The sequence below is a fragment of the Crassostrea angulata genome, chromosome 5, assembly GCF_025612915.1.
Source record: "Crassostrea angulata isolate pt1a10 chromosome 5, ASM2561291v2, whole genome shotgun sequence".
NCBI classification, from domain to species: Eukaryota; Metazoa; Mollusca; class Bivalvia; order Ostreida; family Ostreidae; genus Magallana; species Magallana angulata.
The window spans coordinates 16,008,566-16,036,014 of record NC_069115.1 but is presented as its reverse complement, the minus strand read 5'-3'; the positions used below and the strand labels follow the sequence as shown (position 1 = coordinate 16,036,014).

General features: G+C 31.4%; 2 protein-coding genes and 1 pseudogene across 2 annotated transcripts; all 3 read right to left on the bottom strand.

Annotated features, from left to right (window-relative positions):
- Positions 1-1,573: 1,573 nt before the first annotated feature.
- LOC128183380 (uncharacterized) lies at positions 1,574-19,958 on the bottom strand. The gene is made up of 7 exons (XM_052852369.1): positions 19,756-19,958; positions 19,354-19,443; positions 19,043-19,238; positions 18,801-18,908; positions 18,512-18,698; positions 18,237-18,369; positions 1,574-2,549 (listed from the first exon to the last, which is right to left on the bottom strand). The coding sequence occupies exons 2-6, from the start codon at positions 19,429-19,431 to the stop codon at positions 18,240-18,242; spliced, it is 699 nt and encodes a 232-aa protein (XP_052708329.1). The 5' UTR covers positions 19,432-19,443; positions 19,756-19,958; the 3' UTR covers positions 1,574-2,549; positions 18,237-18,239.
- LOC128183395 (uncharacterized) lies at positions 8,258-17,374 on the bottom strand (annotated as a pseudogene).
- A 3,210-nt stretch (positions 19,959-23,168) lies between the features above and the next one.
- On the bottom strand, positions 23,169-24,824 carry LOC128185154 (uncharacterized). The gene is made up of 7 exons (XM_052854826.1): positions 24,765-24,824; positions 24,434-24,632; positions 24,236-24,343; positions 23,854-24,010; positions 23,595-23,713; positions 23,405-23,461; positions 23,169-23,323 (listed from the first exon to the last, which is right to left on the bottom strand). Exons 1-7 carry the CDS (start codon positions 24,822-24,824, stop codon positions 23,241-23,243), a joined length of 783 nt encoding a protein of 260 aa, XP_052710786.1. The 3' UTR covers positions 23,169-23,240.
- Between the last annotated feature and the right edge of the window lie 2,625 nt (positions 24,825-27,449).

Sequence of the window (27,449 nt, the reverse complement as noted above, 5' to 3'; positions counted from 1 at the left end):
ATGCATGAGGACCGCTAAATTTACTCGATCCTTTTGGATGATTTTAAATCATTTTAAAGAACCGGTGCAATAAATGCTGACGACTAGTTTTACAAACCAGCTGATGTATAATTAGTGATTTTCAGAACATATTTTTTTGTTAAATTAAATAAAATAGATTAAATCTTCGTCATCATAAATTTAATCTTCTTTGACTGCACAAAATAGTATTCATTGCCACGGATACTTCAGGACAAAAACCATGAGGAGAGAGATGCTTCATAATAGAGCAATTGTGATCATTTCATTTTTCGGTCAGTGTTTTGTGTGTGCACCAGATAGGGTGGTACAGAGTGGTGAGTCATCATACATGATAATCCGTTTAAATGTTAGCTCATTTAAAGTCTTTGTGAAGGCCAAACAATCACTAATAACCTGTGCTCTTTGGGGTGTTTTCAAAGTTTAAAAACACTTGACGTGTTGTGAAAAAAAAATTACAAAAACTGTGAGTTTTTTTCAGATTACAAATTATGACTTGCATAACACAATCATATTGAACTTGTAAAATGATGCTGTCTTTTTTAGAGTTGTTAATAAGGTAGCATATAAACAACGTAAGGATACCTTTTTTTATTTCTCAACATCGACATGAATTAAAATTAAGAGACACAAATACAATTTTTGCATACTTTATACGAGTACTAAGCGCTACAATAGATTTGCCATGCACTGCATGTGTAAATCCTCCTCAGAACATTCACTGTTTAAAACAACATTAATTGTATTGTCAATGATATAATAAAAAAATGAAATTTTCCTTTTTCTATTTTAGGTCAACATAAGTATAGAATAAACAAAATGTATTTCTTTTGCAACAGAGAGAAAGATAAAAAGTATCTCTGTAGACAAATCATGTACCTTGATTAACAAGAGCCTAATCGTGTTTGAAAACCAGTCATCTATTGATATTTTGGGGGAAGGAGGGACACACAATCTTGAAATTGATAAGTTTTCCTACCTATTGACCAAAATAAGCATGGACATAGAAACACGTATTCAGATGTGGCATAGTTCAATACTTAGCACAACTTGGTATGATTAAAAGATTTAAAGTTACCGTAAGTTAATACTCTCTCTCTCTCTCTCTCTCTCTCTCTCTCTCTCTCTCTCTCTCTCTCTCTCTCTCTCTCTCTCAGCATGAGGTTTTATGTTATCTGTGCAAGCTTTGGAGAGAGCAGTAAGACATTACCAAATGCATATTTTTAACAAACACTAATCCAGATCCTATATTTCTTTTTGTTTCTTTCCTTCAAATGTTGATTCATTGAAGTCACATGTATATATGAATATATGTATCTGAACTGGTTCTCTCTTTATCTTTAAATCGAACGATGCGTTTAGTACATCGGTCTTTACTTCGGTCTAATAACAAAATTTAAACTAAAACGACGATTCATGGATAACGGTCAAGGACGAACATGAATCCCTTTAATTTTCCCACGCATTATCTGCACGTCGTAAATCAAACTTCATTCACAAACGACCGAGATTTGATAAGTGTCCCCGATTAGGTGTGACATAGAAATAAGAAATATGTTTATATTTTTTAATATCTAAATGTAAACATACACATTTTAAAGTTACATCATTCAACACTGTGAAAGTTAAAAATCATTTTAATCTCAGTTGTCTTCTTCTGTGCACATTTTATAAACTTTTTTTTTCCATTGAAAAGAGATTTAAACATTAGAAATGCAAGACTATTTCAGCAAACCACTTTAAAACAAGCTTTCATTTAAGTGATAACAATCGGCAATCATGATCAAACGCAAAATACACTATGCTACTTTATTATACTGTTTTATCTTAAACATTGAAAAATCTCTAAAGGTTAACGATGATACATTTCAAAACAGTTGTGTATGTAATGTGCATTTGTATCTAACAAAAGTTGTGACAGCTAGCAAATTTAAAACAAAATAAAACTTAAAACAGAATAATTCATACATACATGTATAACTTTTATGTTATTATTTCAAAATAAAACTTCATTGGACCAAAGAAGAGCCCATTTATTTATATTACATAAAACTGTTTCAGCAATGTATAACTTTAATAGCTGACAAATTCAGACTTTTTTGTCTTTGTCTTTATTTGAACAAGAATATAAACTACATTATTTATATTATTATTTATGAATGTAAATGCTGATAAAAGAACAAAATAGAGAATATCTAATCTAAGTAATACACGTTGTCGATTATTGAACAAATAACCATATTTTATGCTACCACATCAAAATTACATAATAAAAACACATATAAAATATAACTGAATATTTAACTTACATGTACAAAGCTGCATTCATTGAGTAAATGTGATTTGACGCTTCTGATGAGCATTTTAATTCAGATAAAAATATGAGATCATTTTAATTCATATGAAAATATGAGATCATTTGCTTGTAAACTTTTTTTAAAACAATATTTCAATGCATATTCCATGTTAAACATCTTAGTCATCTGTCGTCAAAAGGTGGTCCTCTGATCTATAGTCCTCTTGTAAGTGACCTTAAAAAAAATTAAAAACTACACCATGTGTACATGTAGTTGTTGTTGAAAACATGATAAACATGAAACATAATTTCAAAATAACATTGTAAATTAAATAAATAAATAAATTGAAATCCATTAAATTTTCACTTAAGCCGTTGTTTTTACATTAAATACACGTATAATGTATATCGTTGCTTGTTTTACATCTATCACAACAGCGAGTAAAAAACAAACCTATAAAAGAGAGCCATTTGAAGTCAAGGAATTTAAAAAAAAAAAGCAAAGACACTTTATATATATATATATATATATATATATATATATATATATATATATATATATATATATATATATATATATATATATATATATATATATATATATATATATATAAATCTGATTTAGGCATTGAGGAGACCATACCCTAAAATGTAGTTTAGGGAGACAATATACAAAATTTTTATATGTGCATATTTTTTATTGCAAATAGTCATTTAGAGGTCTTCAAGATTCAAATAACTTTACATGTGTTTTAATTTTTCAATATATCTTGTCCTTAAAAAAATACAGCAAAAATGGTCTCCTTTATATTTTGTTACTCTCTCATAAGGCTTAAGGAGACCGTGCATATATTTTCATATATATTTTTTATGGCTTAAGTAGACCATTCTTTTTTCCCATAATTTTCCTGATTTGCAAGTGCTCATTCATTTTTTATCGCCACGCAACATAGAATTAAGATATACTGCAAGGTCACTGTGTACATGTGCATGTATATGTAAGCTTTGTTAATATCTCACATAGTTGATGGTGTGGACTTTTAATATTCATAGATGGTCATTTAGAGGTCTGTGGAATGGCAATAATCTCACATCTGTTTTAATTTTTCATTACTATTAGCCCTTAAAAATATACTATATTGTCCCTCTAATATTTTGCTACTGTCTTATGCGGCTATGGGATACCGATAATACATTTTTATTAATATTACTTAATTAGGGTTTAGGTAGACCATTCTTTTTTTTTAACCATAACATTCGTGATTTGCAAGCCCTTTAATTTTCACTGTCCGGTTTTTTTTTCGCATGTCACGAAATTTGCGAAAATGGGGAAAATATGTAGCATTTTAAATTTGCGTCCCTACTGAAGATTATCTTCTCAATTCAATCCATTCTACATGTATCCTAATGTGTTTTAGAATTTCACATTAATAAATGAAAAAAAAAAACATTTCAAGTTCATGAACAAACTTTACTAATCATCAAAACTATTTTCAAATAGATTTCATTTATAATTTATGGACCAGGGTGTAAACATTAGTTCAATTTTGAAAGTTTAAACAATTAATCATTTCAAATTTATTAATAGAGCAATCATTTCCATTCAAAATTCAGTGTACATAACATGTCCATTATTTTGGTGAACTTGCAGTTCAATTACAACAGTTTCATTTTTTTCTGTGCAACAAAATCATGTATGTAAGGATCTGTAAATTTATGAAATCAAAATATTCATAATCTATTTTCAACCTTCATATTTTAAATTTCATACATTTCAAGAAAATAAAGCTTTTAAAATTGATTTACTTAATATTCTTCATAATTCATATATAACAATAAAAAAAGGTGATCAAAGATCACGTATTGAATGAACCATTCATTAAGAAATGTTAATGAATAACATTGATAATAAGTACACATGTAAGAAATTGACAAAGTTTAAAAGTTACTCTGGGAGCAAAAATGACTGATCAAATGCATGGCAAAAAAAATATTAAAGGACGAACAGGATTATGCAGCTTAAAAAAAATTCAAAATTTTCAAACATAAAGACATTAGGATGTCGTCTGCAATACATATCACGTTTAGGGGCCACTTTCTTGCCTTATAAGAAACAAAGGTAATCACAGATTACAAAGCACCGAGACGAGGCATCACCTTTATAAAGCATCACCTTTATGAGACCACCTTTATCATATTACCTGAAAATCATAGTTAATGATCTTGGATATCTATGGATACTGTTTCGAAACAATATCATATTACTATATCATATGTTAAAAAATTGGATAATAATCATATGTTCATTTCATATATTAACATTAAGATACACACATATAATAATAAAAATAAAATACTGTAATAAATAATGATGCAATATGATATTGTAACATATGATATGACATAGTGTCATGTTAAATACATTATTGCATTTGATCACATAATACAATATCATAATATATGATACAATGTCATATCACATAATACATCACAATTTTGTAACACATTATATTATATTGTATACTTAAGTATGATATTGTATGATATTATATCATATTTGATACATAATATGATATTGTATCATAAGATACAATATAACTTGATTCAACATTGTATCAAATCATATGATACAATATCATGTGATACAGTAATATATTATATAATACAATATCACTTTATACATTATCGTATCATATGTTACAATATTATATATTCCAATATCAAATAATACTATTTCATGTGATAAAATAATATATTATATAAACCAACATCATTTTATACAATATCATATCATGTGATAAGATATTATATATTACAATACAATATTGTATCATATTATACCATATTAAATATGGCAATATAATATGAAACAATAGCATGTGATAAAATAGTATATAATACATTATCATTTTATACAACATTGCATCATAATAAAAAATACTTTACATTACAATATAATGATACAATATCATATCATTATGCACAAAAATATTGATACAATATCCTACTAACTTTTTATAATATAATATATGATATAACATTGTATCATATAAAATAATAGTGTATCAAATCTGACAATACTATATCATATGAATCATGTTATATCATTTAACAACAAACACATCTATCAATCAGGTTAGAGTGAGGTAGGATATTCTTTTTAAACATCCTTGATAATAGAGATCAGGATCTGAAACTGAAGCAACCTCTATGATTCATTTATATTATAGTTAAATTAACTATGCAAGCTATTGTCTATAAATCATGTGACCTGTTCCAAAATAACTAAACCTCATCCAGCATCCAAAACCTATGACTCAGATTCGGCATTCAAGCCTGCCAGATGCATCAGTATCATAAGACGCATCATCAATTCAAGTTTGGTTAAGTTAGGACCAGTCATTACTAAGATATATTTTTAGCATCCTTGATTATGAAGATCAGGCTCTGCATCTGAAGCTACCTTTGCAATTCATTTATATTATAGTTAAATCAACTATGCAAGTTTGAAATAGTACTAAATAAATTTAATATATGACCTGTTCCAAAAAACATAACCTCATCCAGCATCCGAAACCTATGGCTAAGATTCAGCATACAAGCCTTTCAGGTGCATCAGTATCTTAAGATGCATCATCCATGCAAGTTTGGATCAGTAGTAATTTAGAAATTGCTATCAAAGGCCACCTGCACCAAAAACTTTAACCTGTTCCAAAAACCTTAACCTCCAGCATCTAAAATTCATTGCCCAGATTCAGCATCCAAGTTTTTCAAGTTCATAAAAAGGTCCAGATGCATCATCCATGCAAGTTTGGTGAAGATAGGACAAGAAATAACTAAGATAAAGGACCTGCAACAAAAACTTTTACCAGGTCCGGACGCCAACGCAAGCAGTATAGCATAAGTTCCCCAGAACTTCGTCTCGGTGAGCTAAAAATAAATTATCATACATGCCCTACGTCTTGTTGTTACATTACAGTTACATTATATGTAAAATGATGAGAATTATGTTTGCTTTTTCATTGATTTCATTTCATTTAATTTTTTAAATGTCCTAAGTCTTGTTGTTTTTCTCTCGTTGAAGATTTTAGATCTAATCTTCAAAAATTTGGTCCTCTCATCAAGCCGTTCCAATGAATACATTTCATGTTTTTCCAAAAACTCCTGGATTTCTCTTTTACCTTGAAAAGATTTTAAAAATAATATGAACAATCAGAATTATTATATTGTTACATATTCATGTAAAAAGGATAATACCTATGTATTGATTCAAGGCATACCATACTCTGTATGGTTTTTGCTTCCACTACTTCTTGCTGAATATTTTGATTTTCATAAATACATTCATGCTCGAACTACATTCATCCACTTATATGTCAAGATTATCTGTTTTGAAATGCCCCCTCTACCGCTTTAGCTTCAATACACAACCCAAAATAGAAAGCCTATAGGGATTTTGCATTGCATCGGCCATGAAATAGCCTGGATGACATAATTGAAAAATTGTATGAGGTATTTCAAGTGGGTTCCGAATGGTGAAAAGATGTAAACATTTCACATTATAAATCTCCATGAGAAATTTGTTTCTATTCCTGTAACGGTCACTTGAGTAGCATATAACCCATACACAAACTTGTCGAGGAGTCTCATATATGCATTTAATTAATTAGGTTTTATTCTGGAGTAGAAAAATTATAAATTAGTAATGACGGCCACCTCCCTGCCTGAAATCTTTCAAAAAGAACTGTGAAACCTACAATTTTGGCAAAAAACTTAAAAGATCGGGTCTACAAAATCATGAATTCAGTTTCCTTTCAGGTGTGTACATGTGGGAGTAAAAAGGATAATTTTTTAACATTATATGCAATAACACCTATACATCCATTTTGGCCCTGCCCTAGAGTTAAAACCCATACTCCAGGGGACATGAAAATTAAAATTTCAGTAGAGGACTTCCTGGTAAACATAATTATAGGTCAGTTTTTTATACAGATGTGTGAGAATAGAGAAGAAAATGTTATAACATTATATGCATTAACACTATATTGCCTCCCCCCTCATGTCCTGAACCCCTGACCCAGGGGCCATGAATTTTACAATTTAGGTAGAGGAGTTAGTGGAAATCGTAACCATGTATTCAGTTTTTTGCCCACATGTGTGGGAGTAGAGAAGAAGATTTTTTAAGATTTAAAACATTTTACTATATGGCCATATTGGCCCCACCCTAGAGCCTGAACCCCTGACCCGGGGGTCATAAATTTCACAATTTTGGTAGAGGGCTTCATGGACTTTATAACCAGATATATATATATATATTTATATGGGAGTAGAAAAGAAGATTTTCTAAGATTTAATACATTTTTACTATATGGCCATATTGGCCCCACCCTAGAGCCTGAACCACTGACCCAGGGGTCATGAATTTCACAATATGGACATCATAATCATGCATTTAGTTTTAACAAATATATATGGGGTAGAGAAGAAGATTTTCTAAGATTAAATACATATATACTATATGGCCATACTGGCCCCATTCTAGAGTCTGAACCCCTGACCCAGGGGCCATGAATTTCACAATTTATGTAGAGGGCTTCATGGACATTATAACTATGCAACCAGTTTTTTCCTAACATGTGTGGGAATAGAGAAGAATATTTTTTAAAATTTGGCTCTTTTTTTGCAAATTTGGCCCCACATGTGGCGCCCCAGGGGTAGTAGAGCCATGAATTTTACAATTTAGATTCCTCTCACCATAGAGATGCCTCACATCAAAAATGGTAATAATCAGCCCTGTAGTTTTTAAGAAGAAGTTAAAAATGTAAAATTGTTAAGGCACGATGCACGATAACGGACGAAAACGGATTGCAATAAACTCAGGTGACCTAAAAATTGCTAATTCATCAAATTGTGGATAGATAGACCAAGCAACAAAGATATATCACCTGAGCTGCTTTTAGTCTTCTTGGCTGCAACTGGGCTTGCAAGAACTTTAGTTCCATTATCATCTTCGATCTCAAAGAAGCACTCTGTAATAACAATATCATGAATATCTTACTTTGCAAATACTAAGGACAGGCATGCATAAAACGTAATGAAAAGAGCAAACATTATGGATGGGTTTTAATTATTAAACGATGCAAATCAATGTACCATTGTCATCTTAAAGAGAGAAAGAAAATTATTGAGAAAAGTTTTTATCATTTCAATAATATGACTTCTATTACCCCCCCCCCCCCCCCCCCACCACTACCACACACAGATTCACACAAATAAAAAAAAAGACTGATCACCTTGTGGTGTAACATCCGATGCATTTGCATTTCCACTCTCGCAGGGTTTGGACATCAAATCTTCTTCAGTCACATGTGATTCAGGTGCTGTACTTGGACCTTTAGGATTGTGCACATGTAACTCCGACACTCACCCTTTTAGATAAAATTTCAAAAATGTATACAAATACAAAAATTATTTAATGAAGAAAAAAGAAAAAGAAATACATACACAGTGATTTACCACACTAAAGCACTGCCCATATGCAAATGTGGGGGTATTTTACCCAGTTTTAAGCTTAAGTGTAAATTTTCCCTTACATGTAAATAATCCCTTTTACAGTATTGAAAGTGGTACTCAGCAAATGTTATTAAACACTTTACATTTTCATTACTATCTGAACATTTCTTGAAAGTCAAATGGAATTGTGCACTACAGCCTCTGTCACAAGTCACAAGGAAATAACTCCATCTATACATTGTCATTCAAAAGCCAGAAGCCTAACACCTAGCTGCAATAATGTAGCCCTCTCCTGGTTTTTTTTTTTTTGTTTTTTTTTGGGGGGAGGGGGGGGGAGTAAACATCAGTTATAAAAAATCGGAGAGGGCTACATTGTTGCAGCTACATATGTATGACTATCCTATTATCAAACAAGAAAAACATTCACAAAATAGATTGAAACAAACCTATCAAGTTGACTTCTTTCATCACAGGAACTGAGAGAGGGAAAACAATGGTATGGAACTGCAAAAGATCAAAGAATCGTTATTGCATAAATAAAGTTTAAAACAAGAAATCTTTTAAAGAAACAGTTGCCCCTTTTGTGGCTTTATCAATCTTAAAATGATTACTTTCTTTCACAAGTCAAAATTAATTATTCTTACTAGACTTTGACCCGTGCGTGCACGGGTTGACATTGCATATGATATCGGACATTCACTACATCGACGCACCGTATTGTTTACAATTACAGAACCAAGCTTTAAGCCTACAATAATGCTATTAATTTCACTACACTCTGCTTAGTTATAATAATCTGACAGGAATGCCTCCCATATACCCGTAATGTAGCAGAAAATTGCAGAATCGCTCCGAATCGATTTTTGAGAAAAATAATGAAGTTGTATTGAAAATAACAGTCAAATTATTCATAACAAACCATTCTGAGGCTGTAAATACTTTTCATCTAAATATTTAATTCATATTATTGAAGGAATCAACACTTTTTTGCTCGCTTCAAAATTACACACCATGTTGATATTCGGATCTCTTGGGATTTTACTCTAACACAATGTATTTATATTTAGGAATATTATTACATATAGGAGAATTTATTACATCCATTACATTCCACTCATATCATGGAAATCAAATGCATTATCACAGCATTAGGGAGACCAGACAAACATGTTAATTGTTATACATAATAACGTTGCAACTTTGATTCTAATTCATTTACTTTGTTCAAAATGCTCACTGTTTTCTCTGAGGTTCAAGATGTCCTGTTTTTCCATTGCGTTGCAGCTAGCTCTCAATAAATCTGTGGTGGACTCTGTATAAAAGTACTAATATATTGCATTGTAAATACAAGCTTCAACATTTACTTTTTAAATCATTGCAAATTTTATTCCTTATGACTAATTAAAATAAATATTACAAATATATTACCGGTACATCCATTACATTCCACTCATATCATGGAAATCAAATACATTATCCCAGCATTAAGGAGACCAAGCCCCAGGATCACATAATAACATTGCAACATTTAGTTTAATTCATTTACCTTGTTCAAAATACTCAGTGTTTTCTCTGTGGGTCAAGATGTCCCGTTTTCCCATTGTGTTGCGGCTAGATCTCAATGAATTTGGGGTGGACTCTGTAAAAAGTACCAATATATTGTATTGCAATTTCAAGTCTCTAAGTTTACTTCTTTATATCATTGCTAAGTTTATTCCTAATGATTAATAAAAATAAATATAACAAATATATTACATCCATTACATTCCACTAATATCATGGAAATCTAATGCATTATCACAGCATTAGGGAGACCAGACAAACAATTTTATTATACTTTCATGTTAAATGTTAAATACTGAAATCTGATTGGTTTAGATTGGTTCTATTACCCTCAGCGTTAGCAACACACTTGGCAATTGGTAACACAACGAACTGTTACATGCGCTTAAATTATGAGCGTACGGTTTGTTGTAGAATTTACTTCATTTCTAAATAAAAGCAGTAAAATTTTCTTTAGAAATAAGACATTCAGTAAAATAAAATGAATAGTGCCTGTTTGGGAGGGTATCTATTGAAATTGACACCCCTCGAAAACCATTGTCAACCTCCGCTCACTGCTTTACCTTAGGGTCAAGCTGTCCTGTTTTTCCATTGTGTTGCAGCTAGATCTCAATGAAACTGGGGTGGGCTCTGTAAAAAAGTACCAATATATTGTATCATAAATACATGCTTCTAAGTTTACTTCTTTATCTCTTTGCAAAACTTATTCCTAATGACTTATACATGTACTTATAAGTATAACAAATATATTACATCCATTACATTCCACTCATATCATGGAAATCAAATGCATTATCACAGCATTAGGGAGACCAAGCCCCAAGATCAAGAGCAATTTTAGACTTGAGTAGTAAATTGTACACTGCCAGTGGCGTAGCTACCATGTATGCTTATATGCCTGAGCATGCACATCATTTGGGGGAAAAATCAGTAAAAAAATAAATAAAGAAAAAAAATATATAAAAAAAGAATTCAAGTATTAAGGTCCATACTTAGTTATTCCATCAGCCCGTTTCCGTCACTCGGTCCTACTTTATCCGAAATCAATGCTAAACAAAGACGTATTAAGCACCAAATATAGCCACACAATATGGTCTTAAAGTACCATATTAAAGAAACAGTACACAATGCATGTACCTAAAAAGGCAACTATTTATTTTGCAGTTGAACTTAGTTTTACACATTTTCAATTTCCCCGATAGAATATCACAGCTTTATTGAGATATTCATTACCATAAACTATGTGAAAATGAACTTAAGAATAAAAGCTTTGAGTGGGTCAAAGACAAATGTCAAACAAAAATTCTTCTTTTAACTTTTAATAAGTTTTGTGATTTTATTTTATGCCTAAACTATAGCCAAAACAATTTTAACTGCCTAAAAATAGGCTTAAATAGTAAGCATTCCTTTCAATTTCTGCTTTAATTTTTGGTGTTAAAAATCGTCAGAATCCATGAGCTTCCAGGGGCTTTCGCCCCCTGGGCTTTGTCCTGGACCCACTGGGGGCCTCATGGTGGCCCCCACATCCCCTGCCATTTTAAGCATGCACTTCGTTTCAGGTCTAGCTACCCAACTGACTGTATTAATGTTTCTTGCTTAAAAACATAATAACATTGCAACATTGAATTTAATTCATTTACCTGCTTCAAAATGCTCACTGTTTTCTCTGAGGGTCAAGATACCCTGTTTTTCCATTGTGTTGCGGCTAGCTCTCAATGAATTTGGGGTGGACTCTGTAAAAATACCAATATATTGTATTGTAAATACAAGCTTCTACGTTTACTTTTTTAAATCATTGCAAATTTTATTCCTAATGATTAAACAAAATAAATATAACTGTTACAAATATATTACATCCAGTACATTCCACTCATATCATGTAAATCTTATGCATTATCACAGCATTAGGGAGACCAGATCAACATGTAGATTGTTATACACAACTACATTTCAAAGTATATCTAGTTAATATAAATGGATTTACTTTAGTCTGAATTAAAATGACTGGGCTCTCAGCCTCTTGTTCTTTCAGGTATTTTTTGCAAAGTGAAAATGGACTGCAGATGCAAAATTATTCTTTAAATAATAACATTACCCAAAACCTTCTTATTTTCATCTGATTCAGAATCAGAACTTGGCGAGTAGTTTGATACACTAAATGGGTCAGAATCCACATCAGAGGGAACTGAAAGAAATTAAAACAATATTATAAATTATGAAATTTTCTTTCATAAACATTCATCAATTATTAGTTTACCACATTTGGTAATTGATGTTTCTTTTTTATAAATCTGACAACAGACCACTGACTAAATCAAACTTTTCAGCCATGGTACAAAAACAAGACTGTACCAATATTCTGTGAAAAATGAATTCCAATTCAGATTGATGCTTAAATTAACTAACCTACCAAATCTGATAATTCTATGTAAATGTATATTTTTCAAGAAGTACATTCTGTAAACAATTTGCAAAATATACATATTTACTACAGAAACAGATTTTGTAATTTATCTAACAAAAAACAATTTTGTTCTGCAAAGGAGACCCTCCACATTAGTGACAGATTCACAATGCACACTGACTTATATTAATAGCTTTTTGTTGGCATGGATGTTAGCGCGAGTGGGTCATGATGTGGGAAGAAGTTGGGGTGACTGGAGAAAACCCACGTGTCCAAGCAGGCGACCAATGTACCCTATCATATACAACAACTGTCGATCATGGGGATTAAACTTGGGTCGCAGTGGTGATAAGCAGGTGCATTGTCCACTGCACAACTGGACACCTCTTTCAAGCTTTTAATTTAATAGTGTTTGATAATGAAAACAAAATAAATCTATTCAGGTCAGCACAAGAACCGTATATAATGTTAAAATTGAAAGAAAATCAAACAACTATAAACAAAATAAAGTGAAATAAAACCTAACAAAACCATTACCAAAATCAAAAGGATCACAGCCTTTTCTGAAATCAATCAAAACTAGTACCGGTAAAAACATGTACATGAACAGGGGCTAGTGTTGTCACAATGATTGAATTTCAATCAATGATCAGTTGAAAAGGTTGTCGATTTATCATAATCGATTTTAGATTTTATAATCAATTATACTCAGTCTGGGTTTATTAGATTAATATTATACCTATCATTTTGTTTTCTAATCTGTATTGAATGAAATGAAAACTGTTGTGAGCTGGGGGTTTTCTTCAATCTCAAAAGATGTGCAACATTCTACCTAATAAAAATACAGCAAAAGTCTTATAAGCTTTTAAAAGGAAGTGAAAATAGCACTTATATATTTTAGATTATACATAGCATAAAATTTAGTGCCCCATATTATTGAATTTAATATAATTTGTTACCGATTCGATTATTGACCGATCATCAGATGGCAAGAGACAACCAATTCTTCTGATTAATTGATCACGATTTTTAACCTATTTAACAACACTAACAGAAGTTTTAGGCTTGTTTTTCAATAAAAACATATAAATTATCTATTCTGATACTTTTTAAATTCTTGAGAAAAACCTATTTTTTAGATTAGTTTAAAACAAATCAATGTACGAAAAAATGCAAAAACAAAACCAAAGCCAGATAACAAGATATCCAAAGCCTGATTGTAAATCACTAAACTCTCTCTTAATAATTATTTTTTGTGTATAATTAATCCAACCATTTTCCTACCTTGCTGCGCCACCGCAAGCTTTTCCCATCACAACCATAGTCATATACATGAAGTATCTCTTCCCCAACCACAATGTCTCTCTTAGCAAACAATCATAGGTATTCCCTTCCATTAAACACTCTGAGTTTATGGTGGAGTTTGCATCGTCCTTGCCATCATTTACAAACTGGCAGATACATGTATGGTTGTTCACTCCTGACAGCATCAATACTACAGTGTACATAAAAAGAAATCAAACCTTAAATAAGAAGCATATAATTACTGGTATTTTTGCTTGACTTAATTAGAATTGTTTATAGTTATTTCTATAAACATTACTGCCATACATAAATGTTAATATATTACATTTAGCTGCAGGTCTGTATCTCCTGGTCTGAAAAAAAAATTTGGATAAACGTTGCTTCATTTTTTTTTTTTACATCAGGAGCTACATACCTCCAGCTTCATGTAAATATGTATAAATCGTATTACCGAAGTTCTTTTCCATTATATTTATAGATAAATATTTTGTTTTCTGTGCTTGTCTTCAGTCTCTCCTCCCCATCCTGTCCTTTTAATGTTTCTCCTGCAGGAGAAAATCTCCACTGACATGACTGGTTGTGCTAATAACTCCAAAACCTACATTAAAACCACAAGCACCTGTGTGAAAGCATTGTTTATATGCAAAGAAAACTTTTGGATTCATAAACATCTACATTAAGCCCCATTCACAATTGGCGTACGAGCACTTTACAACTCTTTGCGATCGGAATGTTTTAGATTCGCACGAGCTCTCTCATATATTGCATGAGGTCTCGCATTTGTTGCATGGAATTACAGTCAAGTCGTACCCAACCCGACTCGCACCCAAACCAACTCGTACCCAAATATTTGAGTACGACTTCACTAGTCAACTCGTACCCACGGGGAAAAAATATATTTATACTAGGAAAATAAGATGAATGGCTTTTATTAGTATGTTGTTATGTTTTGTATATTATCGATAACATTAATATGCGAATTGTATAACAAATTTAAAAGAATTTGTTATAAAAATCTGGTATACTATAGTTCTGTACTTGAATGCGGACGGATCATGAATGGTTATGAGCAGGTAAACTATCATCAATTAAAATTAAAATTCATTGCTTTATGTGATTCCGTTCAACCGATCAACCAATGAGTTTGTCTGCACAAAATAAACATGCTGCTCATAATTCATAAGAAACACACATTTTCATCACTTTTGGTAGATCAACATGGTTCGAAAGAGGTGTGTTTCCTGCAAGAAAACGGTAAGTAAATCACTATATTAGATATTGTTTTATAATTAAAACATATTTTTTGAGTAATCAAATGGATTAGGCAACAGGCAAAGTTTTAGTGCTTGCATCAAGTCTCCTTAAAAATTGTGGACATGCACACTATTCAGACGCGACTGAATGCGATCCAAATCATCGCAGTGCAATGCACGAACAATATATAGTACGAACATTTTACAACATTTTGTATACTCGCAAGAGTGCAGGTGCATGATTTTTAAAGTTCATAAGATGAATCGTTGCTGTAGAGAGAGAGAGAGAGAGAGAGAGAGAGAGAGAGAGAGAGAGAGAGAGAGTTGAATGTGATAATAGTCTACCATATATCATATGTGCATGTTCTAGTGAGAACATACATTAAATTGGTAAACAACAAAATATTTACAACCATCGACCATTTCTAATGCTATCATGTATGAAACATGTCATGTTATTCTAATAAATCAACAGTTACAGGGGGAAGGGCGCCCCGGGTGCGCATAAACATTAAAATTAATACAAGTATCAACAAGTAGTTTTAAAAGTGTTGCTACATTGGTCATGCTTCTGGATTGAATGTTCTTAAGAGCACATTGTGCACAACGCTGTGTAATCAAGACATACATGTTTTGCCTGGTCAACAGATCACACTCAGCCCAACGGGAATCTGCAGACACATTGTTTACATTATTATTAATCATCAAAAGCCAAAAATTTTACAAACCTGATAATATCCGAAAAGCCAAACGAGAGTGATACTATGATGTCACATTTGTAAGTGTGGGTCACAATTGTAAATGTGGGGTGAGCATCCCGAGGCCTGACTTTCTTACCTATAATAAGTCAATTCATACATAGAATAGTCGGCTATCTTTCCACTATACAAGTGAAAAAGAGCAACTGATCTTAATTTGCTTTTAATTCATTTAGGTAACAAGGGGTACATGTACATATATCTACATTCCGTACATAATTAATTTAAAACAATATTACTGGTACATATAACTGTAATATAGAAAATTCTTCATGTCGATCTATTTACATAAGGCGACATTCTTCGGTTAACTTTTCTGTCCATTTTCAATAAACTAGCTATATAATTACAGGGATTTTTCAGCCTTTTTTTATTTTGAAAATGCCAATTTTTTTGGAATTGGGAAAATTGTATCGACAATTTCATGCAGTTGGGAGAAATCATATGTTGCATACATCATGATTTCTGAATTTATTATCATAATGGAAAATCAAAGAGCTAGACTTTAATTGAATAGAATCTAATTAACTTCACAATATAGATATATGTATAATATTCCTATATTTAGTTATTAGAACAAGTCTTTTTCCCTGAAATAAACACCTTCAACACTGGTCATAAAAGTATTACATTATTAAGAATTTATCAACGTCCCCTTTTAAATTGAGAATGTATTTTTCTGTTTGAAATATTTCATAACATTTACCTTTTACTTTTATATCAGTCTAGTGTGTGAAAAAAAAAAACATGTACCATTTACAGTACTGTACTGTATACCACAAAATAACGATGTTTTAGAAAAACAGAGGAAAATCGGATTAAAAGTTGGCGATGTTTACAGCGTGTTTGGAAACTTTTATGACTGCAGTTTTGCTAAATGGGTTTAATCATTTGTTAATACTGAACATTTATGGACATTCTGGTTATTTTACGAAGTATTTTTTGATAAGAAATGAACATAAGAACTATTTACCAGTTGGGGAAAAATACTGCTATACTAATTGGGATCATAATTTGGACAGCTGCTGAAGTGAACTTATTTCCAATTGGGAATGGGGACGACTTTTGCTCTGGAGAAGGTACTGATAAATCCTTGAATTACATATTACATCAAACGTACAGTGGAAATGAAAATCATGCTTTTATTGTTAACTTCGTTTCGAATGTCCTCGAAGATTAATCAACATTTGGTGTAAAATAGTCAAGTTGCACACATTATCGCCCTATTTTATTTGAATATTTAAAAAAAAAAACTTCATAAAAACATTTCTTTGTTCAATTGTAGTAGGATTATCAAAAGTACTTACCATAAAATGGCTTTGATTCCTAAAAGGCAACACGCTGGCGTTAAAAGGTCCATTGTTTTAACCCGAGACGTTCCGAGAGTACTCGGAACAAATGGCGGAGAGCACTTGCCAAATGTTCAAACATGGTCAAGAAATTAACGACTTTTTTTCTAGTTAGGCTTTATACATAAAAAGTGAAAAAGTATTTTGAAAACAAGTTCATTTAGAATAATTAAAGGCTAAACAAATTATATATGTTAGATTTTTTGCAATATTGCAAGTTTTCGTTGGTCTCCTAAATGCAGAAAAATAGTCATTGCTAATTATACGATGGAGGCAGATTGAATTCCTTTTTACGAAAAAATATAGACAAAAGGCAACTATTGGATGTCAAATGATAGACACATTGATGCATTTTAGGCAAAGACACACTGTTCATTCATTTAAAGATAAGCCAATTACATTTTAGACAAGGTCAAAATAATACGGAGACCAAAATATGTCTCCCTAATCTACTGGTCTCCCTAATAAAGATAAAATAATACAATCGGTCTACCAAATGCATAAGTCAGGTGTATATATATATATATATATATATATATAGTGTGTGTGTGTGTGTGTACTTACGTTTTACTGTTGAACATGCATGTATACTTGTATGTATAAAAAAGAGTAAAGCAACTTTATATATATATATATATATATATATATATATATATATATATATATATATATATATATATATATATATATATATATATATATATATATATATATATATATATATATAGAAAGTTAGATAGATAGATATATATATATATAGTGTGTGTGTGTACTTACGTTTCACTGTTGAACATGCATGTATACTTCGTGATGTCTTATTCGCCGTCGACGAATGAGAAGCAATACAGAGGAGATAATCAATACAGTTACCACAGTTACAGTTACCGTCACGCTTAATCCAATCACGGTCCTGTAATGTAACAATAACAAAAGTTACTAACAACTACTTTCTAAATTGTTATAGTGGAAAAACCCGATTCAAATCGAGTAAATTATGTAAGTTTACTTGTGTCGGTAAGTGAAGCTTTAATATAATTCGAAAAAGGACGAACCTTGATTCAAATCCTGCAACTGAAGATTCATTCTTCGTGTGATTAAACTGACCCTCCATTGGCAATAGTTCATCATCTTGATCAGATAATTTATTGTAAGCATGTGTGTTTACATATGGTGATTCTGTGTTACTGTGTGATGTATCAAATCCTTTTGACCTCTCAACGTATTCATAACATTCTTTGTCTGTCAATTAATGATAATGAATCCCTGTCAAGTCGATTTTAGTAAAGATCGGCCGCTTCATTCAATAATTAGCATTGAAAATAAAAAGCAAATTATACTTACACATAAAAGCATTACTGGAGTGATATGCTTTGGGGCATTTTTTACATGTTGCATTATGATTCCGCTGTATTCTGTTTCCTCCAAAATTGAATTCGGCACACACCTTTCCTAAATAATTATTAATTTAAAAACTAATTAATAATAATTAATTTAAATGGGTAATTTACATTTGATCTGATTCGTTTTATGATAGAAATAGCTAATTGAATTGAATTTAATTAGGATGTACTTATATGCATTACCGACGATAAGGACTTTGGGTGCGCATACTTCAATCGTTTCGTTCTTCCATGCATTAATAACGCAGTGGTATTCCAGTGAGGAGCAGTTTTGCAATATATTTTTACAGCTTTTCCTAGCGGCTGCTTCTTTCCATTCAACAGCTGTTTGTGGACATGAATCAACTTTTTCAACCTGGTCTGACCATGGACAACTTGTCTGAAAAATTATATGCTAAAAACATTTTTTGTGAAATGTTGAAAGTACCTTTAAAAATTAATCATAATCTCATTGGATCATTATTTATTTGAGGCCAAATATTTCAAAATCTCACCTCTCTAGATTTAGCCAGTGTAACAATTATATAAAAAACAGCGAAAATAAGGAACGTGTTCAGCATAGCCATATTCATGTAGGAAACTCCCTAGTTTTGATAACATCTCTTATAAACAGATTGATACAAAATATTTTGTGACATAGCAGGCACAGAAAATGAAAAAAAGCCGTGTGCGAATGTATGTTTAATCTTCATTCCTTAACATTCAACTTTCACATTACAGAATAGAATATGAAAAATGTGATAAAATATATACAGCTACTTTTATTGATATATTCATAATTTTTTTTTAAGAATTGGCCGTGTAAATTAAAAACATTTTGATCAAAAGTTTTAATTATTACGTAAACAGATATTGAGTTTTGAAATTATTATATTAGGGCAATGAAGCTAACATACCTTTACAATGCTAGTTTAACGAAACTTGCAATCCAACCAAAACAAAATCAATATCCGAAATTTCACCAGAAGCAGCCAAATGAAGTATGTATGAATATTTGCAAGACAATGTTTTTAGGTAAATGCTGGTGAAGATAGAGTGATACTGCTTTCTTTAAAAGCAAATGATAATATTGATAATAATAACAAACATCAAGCTACAAAATTTAATCATGGACTGCGTAGGGTATTCCCTTATCTGGAACATTTATGAGTTGGCGAGATGAGTCATAAATTTGTATTATCTACAAGTATAAAGATATGTTTTAACCAATGCATGGTTTAAAGAGTAAAATTTCCTCCTTTTTTAAAGTCCATATCGTAAACCGGTCTTGATGCGTCTTAAATGTTAACACCAAGTCGATTGTAGAGTTCGACTGCTTTTAATAGTATGTTATTTTACTTACTTGAAATATTTTGTAGATCACTTTAAAGCAATACATGCATAAAACATATAAACACACAACAAAGACAACACACACATTTCACAGATATTCACAAAACATATATTTAGTTAAGTCAAATATTTATACTTAAACAATATTCTCAAATGATCAGAAATATTTACCAATGTAATAAATATCATTAAAATCGTTTACAATAATGACCGGATATATTGTTAACAATTAATGCAATTGAGTATTGATCCTTATTTACTGCATTATCATGAGGAACCAAATTTGACCTATATACAATAAATATAATATATTTACTTATCTACAATGTGAGCAATTTAATGAATAAAATTTCACTTGCAGCTGTGTATATTAATTCATAACAGTAACACTTATGTAATTACTCAAGGCATTCATTCTTCACACTCATACATGTACAAGTTGAACATATTCATTTATAAAAAAAATTAATTTATTTCCTTAACCTTTACTTCAGCAATTAATTGTTCATATGTTAAAAAGAGATAATTTTTTGGTCTTTAGAACCGAATGATATGTGACGATAACAGTTTTTATCAATGTATCGGAAGAATAGGTACGAAAAACAATCTATCGTTTGGTTTGCACTGATTATTTAAGAAAACTTATCGACATCTGCTATGCATTCCCCACATCACACTCTGGGTTTTTTATTCAGTGTAAAGCGGTAAATCGGTAAGGTTTCACCACTCGCCCACGTGAAGCTTCACCTTGCTATTTCTTTTTCGGCTAAGTGTAATGGTGCAGTAGTTATTGTACTCAGTGCTTTTTTACATCGTTGGAGAATTATAGTACCGATCAGACCCAACCTAACAGAAAGTAAACCCCAACTAAACCCTGGGTTTACTTTCTGGGTTTACTCTGGGTTTACTAGAGTGGACCCAGAGTAAACCCCGAGTAAACCCAGAGTGGACACAGAGAGTAAACCCCGATCAGAAGAATACCCTGAAAGCAGACGCTACATGCGTATTCGGAAATATACAAGGGACAGGAATTACAGGCAGTAGGATGATAAGATAAAATACAGGTCTGCTTCACACTTCAGTGCGTATAGTTGACTCCAAAAGCAATTTTCGAGTACACCCAAAGTAAACCCCGAGTAAACCCAAAGTAAACCTGGAGTGGACCAAAATTTTCAAAAAGTAAACCCAGAGTAAACCAAGAAAGTAAACCCGGGGTTTAGTTGGGGTTTACTCTGGTGTTAGGTTGGGTCTGATCGGTACTGTATTTGCATATAAAGCTTACTGTCATATTTCTATGATTTCAATGTAATTGTTATTTTTGCCTGGGGAGGGAGAGATTACAGAGAAATTCAACTTGGATGTGATACTTATACTCTTAGTAATTATTCTTATATACAGTGATATTTAATGGCATTAAGCAGTCTAGGTTAGATTAAGAAATCAGGGCGATTTGCATTTTGTTGTACAAATGACTGGACTCATCTGGATACCTATTTATATCAAGATATGAATAAGGTGAAATATCAGGATATCGGGTTTACTATATACAAAATACAAAGATATGATATTTTTGTTTGATTAAAATTTATCAGTTTATCAGTTGGTTGTACAATATTATATCTCTATCAAAACTATACATCTCTTCAATAAATAAAAATGCTGCCAATAGAATAATAAAAGTTTGATATAACGTATTATATTCAATTATGAATAACGCTACATCTTCGTGTAAAGTTCAACGTTCAATGTGGGTATGATAAGGCAACTTTCAGCGATCGATTGAGTAAAAATTATTCCAATAGATACGACGTCACAATAAGCAGTTTGATGTCATATTTTAATCAGAAATATGTATGTTTAACTTTATCTGTGGTTTAAATTATAAACATTAAGGGCGTTAAATGTCACCAGAAACTTTTTCAGTTGAACATATCTTCGATTTCTCTGTATTATGTTAAATTACCACTAGTACTGATGGCCTCACAAGCAAGTTTAATAGAGAAAATCAATGTCGGGAGACAAATCATCGGAATGCAGTTTAAACAATGCCAAAATAAGACTTATTTAATACAGATACCCAAGATTTAGGTGAGTGGCAGTAAGGATATAATCAAGATAAAACAGACATATATTTTTTGTTTTATAAGCGAGTGTTATAAGGTAAGCAGATAGACATTTATATGGCTTGACCGGCCTTTCCCCTGTCAGTGTGTACAAAAAAAGGCAAAAGTGTAACACTACCCCGAATAATATGAAAGATGAATTTGGTAAATATCGAAAGTGTATGACCTAAAACACCTGGAAAGTGCTGCAAGAATTCTGTGCGTTGTTGTTGTTGTAAATGAAAAATACGTAGTAATTTCAATGAAATTGAAGAAGTTGAGAGGGTTTCCGATAAATAATGACAATATTTATTTGATGCAATTAACATGATTTTAGCAGAAATATTAGTTAAAATTAACTAATTGCCGATCAAATTATCGTATCATACATACAAATGAACATCAGGGTAGTGTTACACTTTTTGATTTTTTGTTAAGGTAAAAGTGATCTATTTTTAACTGTCAAGTGATACCATGGCACAGAATCTTCAAAAATCAAATCGATTCCGAAGTAGAAAAATATCTTGGTGAACACATTCACTTGGTATTAATATTCAGCACCATTTTCATAAAAATAAACAGTTTTGAACTTGATCATAATTTTGACGGCCATTTAACTCGGAGTTGCCTTAATCTACCTGCGCAAATAGCCAAACACAAAAATTCTGAAAATGTTAGGATAATGATAATGACATTTGAATTAGACATCTTGATTTTTTTATTGATACAAATGTTATCAAATCATTGATAATTTCACATTCGCTCTTTTTTCATTTTTTCTAGGAGGGGGAAGGTATCATAATAATAGCGTTAGTGACTCGAAACCCTTTTAGTAAAATGTATTTATCTGCCTTCAGCATCGGGCAACATATCATCCTTATTGATACTATAAAAAATACACCTATATACGTTTTCCACATATATGTTTCTATACAATAGTGCATGGTTTAGAGGGATTTTTCTTCTTGTGCTTCAGAAATCATGTTACTTTCCTCATCAGACTTGCTGCTTTGGACGACTCTTGTGCAACCTAAAAAAAAATATGTAGGACTACAAACATTGTGTGTTGCTAAATATTTTTTAAGATTTTCTCAAACACGCTATTTTATACCTTTTCCTGTCGTGCTGTTGAAACGTGAAGAAATACAGTGAGGAATGAGGAATATACCTTGAAAAAACATATACATGCACATGTTATAGCATCATCATTTATGTCGAACCATTCATTAAAATCACTTGTTAGGAATTACTCAAATTGCAAAAATTTACACCAAACGTAGGTTTTAACGCAGAGCATACACCTTGCGTTTGTTGGTTTTCTTCGGTTTGTCGTCGACATCGACTTATACAGAGAAAAGCAAGGAGGATAATCAGGAAAACCAAAACGAATAACGCCGTAACGCTCAGTCCAATCACCACACTGTTTAACAAATTACATATGTCATAAAACAACATGCACATGCAATGAAATAATCATACATTTTACTTTTAACAGCGTGAAAGAAAATGTAGTCTTGATATTTCGATCAATGGTTTTGTTTAATCTATTAAAGAAATTACCTTAGCTTTGTTTCTACATGAAATGACACGTTTTCCTGTGACGACATCGATACGTATCGTGTAGTGTAGGAATCACTGCTAACGTCTAGTGACTGTTTAGTACTTTGTGATTTATTTATCTTTTCCGTACGCTTCACATTATCATAACATTCAGGATCTGCAAATATAATACAAATTCTCTAACCCTTTTTGTTAATTTTTATAAAGCAAGGCAAATTCAAAAATTAATTTTCCCACAGCTAAAAAATATGACTTGTTCAAGATGCAATCATAAATCTTTGAACTTAACTTAAATCAGTAAAATTAGCTTCTGATCAATATGATGTATCATATCATTAACAACATTATCAGTGTTTTTAGAAAGGCACTTGAAGATACTTACATCTAAAAGCATCACTAGAATTGTAGACTTCTGGACATTTTTGACATTGTGTGTTATCATTCCGCTGTATTCTATTTCCTCCAAAGTTAAATTCAGCACAAACCTTTCCTGGAAAACGTAATTATGTTTTGTTATTCAATTTCATTTGCTTTCTAAAATACGGAACGAATTTATGACACTTCAAACTTGATATTTTACCAATAATCTGTTGGCTTGGTGCACATACTTCAAGAGTTCCATTTTGCCATGCATTTATTACACAGTGGTATTCGAAAGATGTGCAACTATGTGCAATTTGTTTACAGTTTTTTCTATTGCCTGCTTCTCTCCATTCATCGACTGTTCGGGGACATGATTGCACATACACAGCTGAAAATGTTGACTCGGGACAACTTGCCTATGCAAAGAACATTTTCATTTATTATTTTAACAAAATTGCATGTATTCACAACCAGATTTTTATAATCACGATTATCATCAATGACAATATGCAAAAAAAGAAATAATACTTGTAACTCATTTAGATTACCTCATTATTTGTTGAAACCAATCCACATATTATTTTCAGAACCACAAGAATAGTAATCATGGTTATCTGAATCATTGCAACTGCAAAGATTTTTAATGGAGATTACAATCCTTTACATATGAATAACCAAAGAGTAATTGTCCAAGTGAAAAACATAGCTACATATAGAATAAGACCAACTGCATCAGAAAATAATATATGAACTTGATAGAAGATTCTTAAATATTTTTCTTTTTAAAAATTCCCTTTATAGCTTTAATAGGGTATTCCCTTCAGCGTGAAAGGTGTTCTACGTTTTTAAACCGTACAACTTAAACCAGTGCTCTACAAATACGACATAATAGACCCAGTTTAAACATCTCTTATTACATCAGCATTTTTTGAATCCAAGAGAACAAATTGTCACATTATCCTTGTTTAAAAAAAACAACAACAAAGAATTTTACAACTAGTTGTAAATAATGTTATTTTGAATACTTGTATTTGAAAAAAAAAAGATCTTCTTACAAGCACAGTACTGCATAAATAGTTTTGTTGTTTTTTTTTTGTAAACAGTGTTCGAGTTTTGCTATTGTTTATATTTGTACAAGTATATTTTCATGTATATATGTATTGTATTTATGTAATTTTCATATAAATTTTGCTTTTTTCGTGGATAATTTTATCTATAAACACAAGAAACCATACTCGTTTGGCAAAACTATCTTAGGACTAAGATCTATCTTAAAACAGAAATGTGTGATTAATCTCATCACAGCTGTTTTACAAAACTGTCAGATCTATGTCAATTCTGGCATATTTTTAAGACAACCACATATGTCTTAAGTCTAACATAAACAAATCGGGAGCCTATATTTTGGTCTATCACCGAACCACGTGCACGTTCGAGTTGAAGACTTCAGTGCACCCCCCCCCCCGATGCTTCGTTTTTATGTTCTCTTTCTTCTTCCTAAGATCATTTCCAACAGTTACATTCTGCATTGAAACTAACTTTCTACCGCGGCTGTTAAATTGAACACAACACATCGTAGACATTTTCATATGGGTGTTTCTGACCGCACGGACTTTCAGGTTGTTACCCGTTTGTTTTGTGGTCACAACTCATCCCTGCGAATGTTTTTGGATAGTTTGCTTTATCGTTGCTAAGTATGTAAAAAAATCCAGAGGTGCTGGAATGAATGAGATTTCCCCGAGATTTCAGTTCATGACAAATTTCAAACGGAAGTATGAGTGTTCGGATAATATTCTTAAAATGTTTAAGTACTGGTCGTTTATATATCATTCCCTACTCTGATTTATGTTAAAACACGACCATTTATTAAGATAAATGTCTTATTTCATCATTTGGCGGTTATTTAAACTAAACAATGATTTTCAGAAATGAATTATTGTTCGTGTTCAAGCACTATGCACGATGTTGACAAAATATACATTGGGCTACTTAATAAAATCATAGCCATGTTTTAGGCTTTTGGTGTGCAATACCTTGCTTTAACAAAAAACTTAGTTTATCGAGCCATTTTCAAGGAATATTTTGCTTAAATAGTATAGTCTGTTTCACTCTTGATGCTATTACTAGGTCAGGTGCGGATCAAAAATTAATCCTAAGGAGTTTGCTATTAAGCATGTTAATTGTTGCAACAACAGGGGGGAAAACATATACATGTGTATTTTCTATTATCACATTTATTTCTTTTACTCATTTTATCCACAAATTAATGAAGGTAAAGGATAAAAATCAATAAATGTCTAGATTTTATATTTGACAACAAGTACTTAGACTTTAGAAAATAGATTATAAACTCGAGACACGATTATTACTGCAAACCTGAAAGGGTAAAAAAAAACACCACATGATCTAAAATTTAAATGAAAATAACATTCGCAGGGGGTAAACTGTATGCATTTAAACAACAAGTTCTTTGTACAGGCGCAATAAAACAGTAAATGAAGTAAAGATTTCTAGGAATGCAATATACTTTATAAAAATAACTGTTTTACCTTGAGTTGTATGTATAAATTTGTTAATATGCAGTGTTTTGTTAAATGTTTAAATTACCAAACATTATTTATACATAAAAATTAAGACATTTTGCAAAAAACTACAAAATATCTGCACCAGAATAACTGCTTACACCTTTGGTATATCAATACGTGTGAGATGACCAAAAGTGTAGGACGAGATTATCAGGCATCGCAGACATAATAGGTTATGAAAGTAATCCAGACAAAGTATGTACACCAGGGAACAAAAAATTTGGATCAACATATTAACATTGCATTTTTTTAATTTGTAAAGTGTTAATTCAGGCGCTTGCGTTGGATATCATTTATTGTAGTCATTATTATATTTCAGACAGCTCAGTTTAGCAATAACCCCTCTCCCCGTTAAATATATTTAGTTGACGCAAGTTTTAAAGGATAAACACTTTAGTATTAATGAGACTTAAGGTTGTTTTGAAAATGGAACTGACATGTCTTATGGTTGTGATAATTCAGATCGAATGAAAATCTTCAGATTTGTCTTATTGCAAATCTTTTGATAGTTTTTTGAAAACCAGTCTTGTGATTATTGTTTGCCACGCGTCATTTTGTCAATTAAATATTTTTTTTTCACTATTTGTTAAGATATATAAGATTCGGTCTTTCTTTCCGAAAAAATGAATACTGATAAAATGCTCAGTG